The 12416-nt window shown below is 31.2% G+C and overlaps 1 protein-coding gene across 1 annotated transcript in view; it reads left to right on the forward strand.

Moving 5' to 3' along the window:
* The window catches only part of LOC145259087 (transmembrane protein 184C-like), a 56467-nt gene that overhangs the window by 28931 nt on the left and 15120 nt on the right, over nt 1-12416 (forward strand). The window contains exons 5-6 of the mRNA XM_080116729.1: nt 227-320; nt 8187-8299. Of these exons, the coding sequence (XP_079972855.1) occupies nt 227-320; nt 8187-8299 (207 nt within the window). The remainder of the gene's footprint in view (nt 1-226; nt 321-8186; nt 8300-12416) is intronic.

The following is a 12416-nucleotide window of genomic DNA, read 5'->3' on the forward strand; positions in this document are numbered from 1 at the left end:
ATTTTCATCAACCAATGTGTTGAGTGTCCGTTTCTATTATGAGGCATCAGTGATAAACCCTAACCCTGGCACTGCTTCAAAGTTTCAGTGATTTGAATGTGTATTCGACTTGTGTGTGTGCGTGTGTGTGTGTGTGTGTGTGTGTGTGTGTAGGAGTGACTGCTGTCCCGTTACGTTGTATGTAATGTTAATTTGCTACGGGGTTTTTTTTTTTTGTCTTTTGCAGGATAACAGCAATTTGCGGCAAATATGACGAAGGGGATTTTAACGTCGATTCAGCTTGGCCTTATCTTGTGTTTATTAATAATGCATCACAAGTTGTAAGTTTTTTTTTTTGATAAGATTAACTTTTTTCTTTCTTTTTTTTTATAAGATTAACTTTTTTCTTTTTTTTTGATAAGATTAACTTTTTTCTTTTTTTTTTTGATAAGATTAACTTTTTTCTTTTTTTTTTTGATAAGATTAACTTTTTTCTTTTTTTTTTTGATAAGATTAACTTTTTTCTTTTTTTTTGATAAGATTAACTTTCTTTTTTTATACGATTAACTTTTTCTTTTTTTTTTGATAAGATTAACTTTTTTCTTTTTTTTTGATAAGATTAACTTTTTTCTTTTTTTTTTATAAGATTAACTTTCTTTTTTTATACGATTAACTTTTTCTTTTTTTTTTTTATACGATTAACTTTTTTCTTTTTTTTTTTGATAAGATTAACTTTTTTCTTTTTTTTTTTGATAAGATTAACTTTTTTCTTTTTTTTTTTTGATAAGATTAACTTTTTTATTTTTTTTTTTTGATAAGATTAACTTTTTTCTTTTTTTTTTTGATAAGATTAACTTTTTTCTTTTTTTTTTATAAGATTAACTTTTTTCTTTTTTTTTGATAAGATTAACTTTTTTCTTTTTTTTTTTGATAAGATTAACTTTTTTCTTTTTTTTTTTGATAAGATTAACTTTTTTCTTTTTTTTTTTTGATAAGATTAACTTTTTTCTTTTTTTTTTTTTGATAAGATTAACTTTTTTCTTTTTTTTTTTGATAAGATTAACTTTTTTCTTTTTTTTTTTGATAAGATTAACTTTTTTCTTTTTTTTTTTGATAAGATTAACTTTTTTCTTTTTTTTTTTTTGATAAGATTAACTTTTTTCTTTTTTTTTTTTTGATAAGATTAACTTTTTTCTTTTTTTTTGAAAAGATTAACTTTTTTCTTTTTTTTTGATAAGATTAACTTTTTTCTTTTTTTTTTTGATAAGATTAACTTTTTTCTTTTTTTTTTGATAAGATTAACTTTTTTCTTTTTTTTTTGATAAGATTAACTTTTTTCTTTTTTTTTTTGATAAGATTAACTTTTTTCTTTTTTTTTGATAAGATTAACTTTTTTCTTTTTTTTTGATAAGATTAACTTTTTTCTTTTTTTTTGATAAGATTAACTTTTTTCTTTTTTTTTGATAAGATTAACTTTTTTCTTTTTTTTTGATAAGATTAACTTTTTTCTTTTTTTTTTTTTGATAAGATTAACTTTTTTCTTTTTTTTTTTTTGATAAGATTAACTTTTTTCTTTTTTTTTTTTGATAAGATTAACTTTTTTCTTTTTTTTTGATAAGATTAACTTTTTTCTTTTTTTTTGATAAGATTAACTTTTTTCTTTTTTTTTGATAAGATTAACTTTTTTCTTTTTTTTTGATAAGATTAACTTTTTTCTTTTTTTTTGATAAGATTAACTTTTTTCTTTTTTTTTTTTGATAAGATTAACTTTCTTTTTTTATACGATTAACTTTTTCTTTTTTTTTTTTTTGATAAGATTAACTTTTTTCTTTTTTTTTTTGATAAGATTAACTTTTTTCTTTTTTTTTTTTGATAAGATTAACTTTTTTCTTTTTTTTTTTTTGATAAGATTAACTTTTTTCTTTTTTTTTTTTTGATAAGATTAACTTTTTTCTTTTTTTTTGAAAAGATTAACTTTTTTCTTTTTTTTTGATAAGATTAACTTTTTTCTTTTTTTTTTTGATAAGATTAACTTTTTTCTTTCTTCTTCTCTCTTGCTTAATCGTACTTCTAACCCTCGGTATGAGTGGCAAGACTCCTCCTAAAACCTTCTTTAGCCCTAACAATAACGCGAAGTTCGAGTGACAAGCTCTCCACCAAAGAAAATTCCTCTATAAGTTACATATTGTCACAACTTCCTTAATTTTATTCGGATTTTAAAAAATTTAAAAAGATTCTTCCTTAGCTCATCATCTTAACTTTGCGGATATTCGTTGGAAATTACAAGCATTGCAATTTTCAAAAAATACAACAACAGTGACTGAAAGGTAAAAAACAGTTTGTTTTTAATCTGTTCATTTCATTATTCCATTCTTTGCGGATCGCAGCACAGATTAATGAAGACATTAAAAAATGAAAATATCGAAAAAAAGATAATAATGTACATATCCGTTATGGAATGAAGTTCTCCGAAAAAAAATTTCACTTAATTTCATTTTTTTTTTTTTTTTTTTTTACAACGTTCGATTTTTTTAAGAAAAGCTAGTATTAAAGATGGGCACTTTACATGGAGTTGTCTCCCCGTGGAGTGTTCAACAAATTCCATAATAGCTTACTTCAACGCGCTCTCATAAGAACGTGTTTTTCTGCTATAAAAAAAAAAAAAAATACTCGATCAAATTAAGTGAAATTTTTTTTTTTTTTTTCAGAGATCTTCAGTCCAAAACAGATACATACAATATAACCTTCTTTTTTCGATATTTTCATTTCTGAATGTCTTGATTAAAATGTACAAGTACCAAATTTTCAAAAAACATATCAATATTCAACATGCCTACCAGCACTTCAGGAGTAAACAAAAGAGGAAAGGTGTGGAGTGTGTGATATAAATGATGATATGACCCACACAATACAATGCTATGGCTGCAAGGACTGGATTCATTACTACTGTAGCAAATTTCCACACTACCATTTGCTGTGTTTATTCAAATCGAGCAGGAAATACAGTTCTGAAAAGTGTTGCATAAATATGATAACGATGAAGACGACTGGTTCAGAGAGACAGGCCCAAATAACATCAACCATACACAAAAAGAATACAACTGCACAGGAAACCGCCTTTAACGAAGTTTAAGATACTACTGGAGAAATGAGTGTACCTAGTAATAAAGGAATAAGATTGACTAATTCATTCACAGCATTAAACAACATAGATGAGGAAGTTGATTCAACCCAAACCGCCTAAACAATGATTCAGAACGAACTCGAACATAAAACAAACAGATCAACTCCTCTGGCACAATAATAAATTTTTGTCTGAAAACAATTAAATATAAAACGCAAGTTTTACTTTGTTCTATCTTGTATATTGAGCTACAAACAACAAACATTTCAACATCAACAGTCAATGCAACTGCAAGCACATCTAACAACACAAACAATGCACAGAGAAAGAAAGTCGATGTATGCAAGTTTTACATGAGGAATGAATGCCGATTTTGGGATAAATGGAAGAAGATGCAAAAAGGATCACCTTAAAATACGCAGAAAATTCATGAAGCAAAGATGAGATGATAAAATTTAGGATGAAAGAGTACTTATTATCATTCTTTTGTCTGCAGGAACTCCCTCTTCCAAAGGAAGTGTGATCGCGCCAACTGCAGATATCCACACATTAAAGGAACGGACATAACGGCTAGTAGTCGCTCAACAAGAGACAACACTGCACATCGGGCCAAATCGCATAGGAAGCAACTGTCAGACATGGAGTAAAAATCAACCTCCACAAAAAATGAAACGGAACAAAATCCTCTACTGAACCAGAATACTTTTTTAGAGAAATCATGGAATGGATCATTGGTCTAGAAATATCCCTGAGTGGCTTCTGGGTCTTGATAAGTGGTGACTACAATGTAAAAAAAAAAAAAAATACGGTCACAAAAAATAATGGAGAAATTTCTGCCAACAACAGAAGGTCCAGAAAGGAAACCCTGTAGCAAGTGCAGCTGCCACTAAAGTATTTCTACGTCCATAACATCAGAGGGCTCTACCCCAAGAACAATCAGCCTTTTGGTCAAGATCAAAGTGTAGTATCTGTTCTTCGGATGCTGCACTTCGTTTTCTTGTTCTCTTTCGGTGGAGGAGAAATCCTTCACGACTGAGACAATTTTTATTTTTGTACCTTTTCTCCACGTTAAAAAACGACCCTGGTGTCTAACTCTGTCCCGTGGGGAGGCATAGTAAATAGGTACCCCAAGAACAATCGGAACAAAATCCCAATACTAGAAGAACTGGTGGAAGAGTCAGCAAACGAAGGAGATCCAATATTTCTTGCCCTCAACCGTTTACGACCCCTTCTCACTTTTATTAATGCTCCCCTCTCCCGCAACTTGTTGATTACTAGGGCTATGACAAGAGAATATTCTTTTCATTGTGTTGACTCTCTAGTATATATCCGACACAGTTAGATACAATTAATCAATTGAGAACCACGTCACTCTATATAAAAGCATATAAGATATTGATTGATATATACTCGAGAGTCAAAATAATGAAAAGGATATTCTCTTGTCATAGCCCTATTGATTACTTGCTATCATTTTTGTATGGAGGAAGCTTAGCGCTTGAATACTCTTCTGTGGAAATTATCTTCCACCATCTTTCTTCCCCTTTTCTTTCTCCTGTTTCGGTTCTTCCTTCCTTTCTTCTTAACCCTTTTCCTGCCCCCTTCCCTAGCTTCCCCTTTTTTTTTCATGTCACCTGACTCCCTTATGCCCGTTGATTGGATGAGACGTTTTCGTGCTAAATTGAAGCACGTGTGTGATATTTTGGAGTTAAGTGGACAGTTGTGGACAAAGCGTCGTCGAGACAACAAGTGTCAAAAGTATTCCCTGACGGTCTCGGATAAAAGGGGATGCCTGGAAATTTACTAAGGCGTTGAATAACTCTGTCTTGACGAGACATTAAAGTCGTTGAAAAAAAGAACCAAGTTTTCTAAGACACTTTAAAACTGAATATAATCGAGAAAAGATAATTGAAGTTTAAGATAATTCGCCGCTGAAAGTTTTCTAAGATACTTTAAACAAGGACATTTTAGATGCAGGAATAAGCATACATAACTTCACCATCTTCAGAGCAGAGAAAACAGAAGCCATAGTGGGGTTGCTCTGTATTTGAGGGATGATCTCACTGCAAATGCAGAAAAACTATTAAGTTTCTAAAATGGTACAATGGAATTATTGGCAGTATATGTAAGGAAAACTAACCTCCTGATAACTGTTGTCTATAGACCCCCTAACAGTACAGAAGAAACCTTCATGGACATTACAACAAAAATACGGTTGCTATTACATAATCTGCCGAATACCACAGAAATCATAATTACAGGGGACTTCAACTTTCCGATGATGGTTTAGCCGTATATGAAAATATCAGGAGGAACAAATTCTGAGAAGTGGCAAGCAGAGCAATTGCTGAACATTGCAAACACAACATACCTAAAGCAGTTCATAATGGTCCCCACAAGAGGAAATAACATACTAGATCTGTTGTTCTCAAGCAACTGATCCACTCATATGAAGTCAGTAAAACAACAATGTCAGATCATCTATATATATATATATAAAAGCGAAAATGTATGTTTTTTTTTTTTTGTTTTTTGTTTTTTACTTCGCTTATTCTTAGCGACACCCGGGTATCCACCGATTTTTTTTTAAATTTTAATATCGAAACAGGCTTATTTAAGCCATTTTTCACGTGTTCGTTTTTCTGTCTTCATCGTTCGTTTGCCTTGCGTTAGATTTTTTTATGTTTCTTTTTTTTTTTTTTTCTGATTAACCCCCCACCCCCCACCCCCGCTTAATTAAAACGTTTTCTTTTCGCTTTGCTTCGTCGTCGTAACACTCGATGACTTTCAAACATCTTTCACTAACTCATTCTGGCTGGCCGATTTTATTTTCAAACTTCGCCTCAGGGCTTCGGGTTCGATCCTAGGCCCCCCCCCCCCGGTTTCTTTTTTATTTAACACCACACACACCTACAAACACCCGGGCAACGCCAGGTACCCCTGCTAATTACTTTATAAAGGTCATAAACCAGAGTGTACCAACACTTCAGAGGAACCTAAAAGACTCTGAACACATCTCGGGGAAATCCGTTAAGCATGTTCAATTTCTACAGCAAGGATATCGACTGGGACATAGTAAAATCAGAATTTGGAAACACCGATTAGGTGACTCTTTTCAATGAGAAAAGCTTTGATGAAATACTCAAAACCTTCCAAAATAAATGTGCAGAGATCTGCAGAAGATACATACCAAACAAGCCCACCAAAAACAAGAAAATAAGAACAATCCCCAGAGACAGAAAATGAAAAAGAGGGCAAAAACTAAAGCCAAACTAAAAAAAAGCCACTCAACACAAACTTGAAAAGGAACTTGAACCAATAAAACTTAAACTTATCAAATCACATAAAGATGGAAGATTAAAAGAGGAGTTAAAAGTCATATACAACATTAGCAAATTCTTCTATTCATATGCTAAGAGGAAACATAATAACACCTCAACCATAGGACAACTTAAGACAACTACTGAGGAACTAGAAAGTGACCCAAGCAAAATGGCAGAGATGCTCAAGCAACAATATGAAAGCGTCCTCAGTCCACCTATGGAAAAAATGAGTCAACAACCCCATACAATTCTTCAATACTGTATTAGAAACAGGACTCAAAAAGTAACCATTTAAGGAAGCTTATCAGAGGCAAGTAAGGTCATCAGTGGCGTACCACAAGGTTCAGTAATAGGTCCTCTTTTTTTTTTTCTCATAATGGTTACTGACATAGATAGAGACCTGGAACACGCCATAGCAAAATCTTTTGCTGTCGACACACGAATCATGAAAAAGATCTCCACAGTACGTGACTCGAAGCTTTTACATGAAGGCCTCAACAAAATTATAAAATCGGCTAATGATAACAGCATGGCTCTAAACAGAAACAAATTTGAACAACTACAATACGGTAATAAAGAATTTCCCAACGAAAAATCTGGATACTGGTGTGATTAACAAGAAATAACATCAAAGGAAATAGTGAAGGATCTATGGGTTTATACAGGGTGACCCCCCCCCCCAAAAAAAACAACGGACCCCAACTCTAATTAGGCCCCGTTTTGTCTGAATGAAATGAAACTTTGGTCATAACTAGTTTATTACATTCAAAACATCACATCAAAACACTAGGGTCTTTGGCCTTTTTTTTCTCTGTTCTACAGCATATGTTCTAGATGGCCTCCATTTAGCTTTTGTTTTTTTTTGGCGGGGTCACCCTGTATGAACAAAGATGCCACCTTAACACAACATTTTGACCATGTTACAGTGGTCGCAAGATGGATGGATTCAGAGAACCTTCAGGATTAGGAACAGGAAGTGCATATTCACATTATGGAAATCACTTGTTTTCCCAAGGCTGGAATACTGCTGTCAACTGTTTTTTGTTTTATTTTGTTTTGTTTTTGTTTGTTTTTTTTTGTTTTTCTTTTTGTTGTTTTTTTTTTTTTCAAAGAGATTTTGTTTAAAAAAATATTTATGAACTGTTTTTTTCCCAATAGTCAAATGAAATGAGAATTTTAATAGTCATCTGCCAGAATTCCTCTGTGACAGCGAATATAAGACACTGAAAATATTCCTTATTGGATACATTTTTGATTTAAGAAAAAAAAAAAAAAGATATTTTATAAATATATAGTGCACAATATATTTTTATTACAAAATTTTTTAAAAAATACATAAATATTAAAAAAAAAAAAAAAAAAAAAAGGCATTTTATAAATATACAGTCCACAATATATTTTTATTGTAAAAGTAAAAAAAACAAAAAAAACAACAGTTTATAAACATATTTTTATTAGAAATCTTATAATTTTGTTATAAAAGTTCAAATAGTTACTGTTGGGATAAAATTTCTATTTTTATATTTGCTTAAAAAAAAAAGATACATTCCATACAGTTTTGGTCATCCATAGCTAAAAATTTGTCTGATGTCACTTCCGCCAAATGGCTTTGTAAATACGAGGGGGCAAAACGTGAATTTAACCAAAGGAAAATTACCACATTTAACAGATTCTAATACCCCCAAAAGTTCTAATTTTCCAAATTCTAATTAATTGTCCCAACACTGGTATTAACCCCTGCACCTTTTGCTTTATTTCAGTGGGCAATGTATAATTTAGTCCTTTTCTACAGAGCCGTGAAAGATGAATTGCAGCCAATAAATCCAATCCCCAAATTCCTTTGCGTTAAAGCCGTTGTTTTCTTGTCATTTTGGTAAGTATTTTTTTAATTTTTTTAACAACTCACTATTTATCAATGCCAAAAGCCACTCAAGGATAAAAGTTAATGAAATAGATGGATTGTCATCCAACAGTCACTCACTGTTAAAGTTGGAGTTATCGAACTTGGTGGGTTTTTTTTGTATATATTTAGTTATGTCCCTTAAACAACAGCCACGTATCTTGTATGCCGTTCCATTATGTAAAAACATGCTCTTATAAAAAAAATAAATCAATATAAATAAGTAAATAATAAAAATAAAATAAATAAAAAATAATTAAAAATAAATGCTAGAGTTATTGAACTTGGTGGCTTTTTTCTATATATTTAGCTATGTCTCTTATCTCGTATGAAAATTCAATATGACGTCCGACCAACAGTAACATGCGTCTATCCTACATTGTAGCACGTACTAAGTGAACTAACTAACATCAGTAGCAGATTATCTTCTTTTGTGTGACACATATATCTGTTTAACTTACGTTGAAACACAATTGAAATAAAAATGGTGTCATTTAGGAAACAGACACCTATTTTGCAGAGTGAAGAAATGTACACCGAATGGAAATAAGACCTAAGTATATGGTCTATCTTCACAAATTTACCTAAGGAAAAACAGAGCCCAGCAGTATTTTTGTCATTGCCACAAAACATACGAGAATGTGTCCGAGACTTGACATCACAGATATCAGTCGCACTGATGGATTAAAAATAATTACAGAATGTACCAAGAAATACATTCAATCAAAGTTCTCCAGTAACAGTTCTAGAACAGGCAGGATCCAACACTGCCATACTCATTGTCTCTTTTACAAGACTGGACATTTTTATATTAGAATCATTTATCAATGTTCAATACCAAGATTCAGAATTAATTAATGAGAGATGTACCTGGTTTGAATCCACAATATTAATATTTCTAAAACTAGTACAACTAATGTCTGGCAAAATGCCTAATAGAACCACATTTGAAACAGCACATTGTCTGTTCGTTGGATTTATTTTGTTTCCTTGATAGAAATTTTGTTTCATTTTACTTCCATTCTGATTGAAATTTACAGTTTCAATTTCTTCGTTGATAGCGGGAACTGTTTTACATTCCAATGAAGAAATATCAGAAAACACTTTTTTAAAAGTATCCTTCATTGCTGTGGAAGTCAAACTCCTACATGTTGTCCTTGCTAATTTTTCGTTTTCTTCTGATACATTCGCTGCATTTAAACCAAAAAATGCTTGGACTCTTTCCGGCAGAGAAATTCTGTATTTACGTAATTTCTGATACAAGAATTCATAACGCACCAAAAAGTTGTTTATCCATATCACGCAATGAAGGTAAACAAGGGCCTTGGAAGCCCTAGGAATAAAAAAAAAAAAGTACAATTCCCTTAAATGAGATGAATGAAGAACTGCAATCACTTGTGCCCCCACGACGTGTGCACCCTCGACAAACCCGACAGGCTACTAAATCCCACCCCCACACTGTAGAGATCCCTAGATGTAAAAGATCTTTTTACTCCAATAGTTTCTTCCCCAGAACCGCTAGACTCTGGAATTTCATCCCAGGTCCCTGCTTCCCCAACAGTACTGACGTGCAGAAGTTCAAGTGTAACGTGAACCGACACCTTGCTGCCCAAATCCCTACATAGTACCCCAGTAGTTGTTGCCCCTGATAGTAGCCCCCTACACCAAAGTGGCAATTTGCCTTGTTTGGGGTGAAAATGTAATAAAAAAAAAAAAAAAAAAAAAAAAAAAAAAGAAGTTGAAGATCAACATGATGAAAATTCCAATAAAAACAGGGAGGAACTGGAAGACAATACTACAAGACTGAGTAAAGGGAAAATAGTGGAATATAAAATTCTTGGAAATAATGAGTGGAAAAAAGGAAAGATTATGAGTCCATAATCAAAATCAACTGCAAATTATGATCATTGGTGAAATATAGAACCAGCTGCAGAAAATGTGTATCATTTGGGATAAGGTTGATCAGTGGTAAGAACTTCCCCAAGTAACAGAAGGAGATCATAAAGAACATGTTTTCTTCACAACTGAACAAGAACAAGCAAAAGATGTGATTGAAGCAAAGGAGAAAGAAATAAAAAACATGAAAACTCATGAAGTGTACGAATGTGTCCCTAACATAGGTCAAAAATGCATATCAACAAGATGGTTGATAACAGAAAGTTAAGGATAACAAAAAGATAATGAAGGCTCGTCTTGTAGCATGTGGTTATGAAGAAAATTTACATAGCCTACAAACCGACTCGTGAAGCTATGAGTCTTGTAGTGAGTAATGTTAACAGCCTTTGTTAAGAATTGGCAGGTGAAGACCCTTTATTTCACCTCAACATTTTTGCAAGGTGATTTTGGACCCTAGAGAGAGAAGTATTTCTCGGACCACCATCTCTCTCTCTCTCTCTCTATATATATATATATATATATATATATATATATATATATATAAGGTAAAATTAAAAGCCAAGAACAATGCGAGATTTTTTTTTTTATATAGAGTAAAATTAAATGCAAACAAAAGAAATAAAGTTCTTTTTTTTTGTTGTTTGTTTTTTCTTTTTCACACAAATTTTAACTCTAAACAACAGTAATTTTTTTTTTCTGTTGTATTCAATGGTGATATAAATCTCAATATATTTCAGACTTATTAGTCCATTTTCAAGAGAAGACAGCGGAAGAGTGTTCAAAATTGGAAAAGTAGCCGCAGAGTTTGCCACTATTTGTTTTGTTCTATATTTCGCGGTATCACGTGGCAAACTCTGCGGCTACTTTTCCAATTTTGAACACTCTTCCGCTGTCTTCTCTTGAAAATGGACTAATAAGTCTGAAATATATTGAGATTTATATCACCATTGAATACAACAGAAAAAAAAAAAAATTACTGTTGTTTAGAGTTAAAATTTGTGTGAAAAAGAAAAAACAAACAACAAAAAAAAAGAACTTTATTTCTTTTGTTTGCATTTAATTTTACTCTATATAAAAAAAAAAATCTCGCATTGTTCTTGGCTTTTAATTTTACCTTATAATTTTCTTCAACAATGCTTCAAGCAAACTACAACCTACTTATATATATATATATATATATAAACACATACAAACAATTAATTGCTGTTACTATTAACAATAATTAAAAACTGATTTAATAAATCATAAAAACCTTACCTAACCCTAACCCTAACCCTAACCCTTGACCCGTTACAGTTGAAGACATTATGAGACTAACTTAAGTGAAATTTTTTTCTGAGAACTTCATTCCATAACGGATATGTAAAATTTTTTACTTAATTTGATCAAACCGTTTTTTTGTTTTTTTTTACAGTGGAAAGACATGTTTTTATGACAGCGCATTGAAATTAGACATCTTGGAATTTTTTTAACACGCCATGGGGAGATAACTCAATTTAAAGCACATCGACACTCCCTCCCCATCTTTAATACTAGCTTTTCTTCCTAAAAATCGAACCTTTTGGTCGGTATCATAACAAATTGTTTTTTCGCTGTAAAACAAAAACTATTTGATGAAATTAAGTGAAATTTTTTTTCAGAGAACTTCATTCCATAACGGATACGTATAATATAACCTTTTTTTTTCGATATTTTCATTTTTTAATGACTTGATTAAACTGTACAAGTACCAAATATTATGTTCATTAATTTTCGAGGGAGGTAATTTTAAATTAAAAAAGTGTTTTTAAAATTACAATGGATTTATATTAAACACGTGTAACATAAGTTATAAATCACTGAATGGCATCTTTTTTTTTGTATCAAATAAGATTTATTATATATTGTTTACATCCAATTTTTAAAAGATTTAAAAATTAAATTCATTAAAAATAATTATATAAGGATAACATAGGGAAGGGGCAGAAAGGACGATACTTATTTCATTAGAAATGCATTGGTTTAAAAGATCACGAATGTAAAGAAACGCCGGAAAGACATATCAACGACGTTGATGTTAAAACTTTACAAGTTATTGATAATTTCTATTGTATATGCAGCTATAACATGGCTGATATAGTCGCAGAGCATTAGAGGAAGTTCAATGTCTTTGATAACTTTGTGATGTAGACAAAGAAATGCTGATATCAGAAGT

Source organism: Euprymna scolopes, chromosome 34 (assembly GCF_053919585.1).
Source record: "Euprymna scolopes isolate OS-2025 chromosome 34, ASM5391958v1, whole genome shotgun sequence".
In the NCBI taxonomy this organism is placed as follows: domain Eukaryota; kingdom Metazoa; phylum Mollusca; class Cephalopoda; order Sepiida; family Sepiolidae; genus Euprymna; species Euprymna scolopes.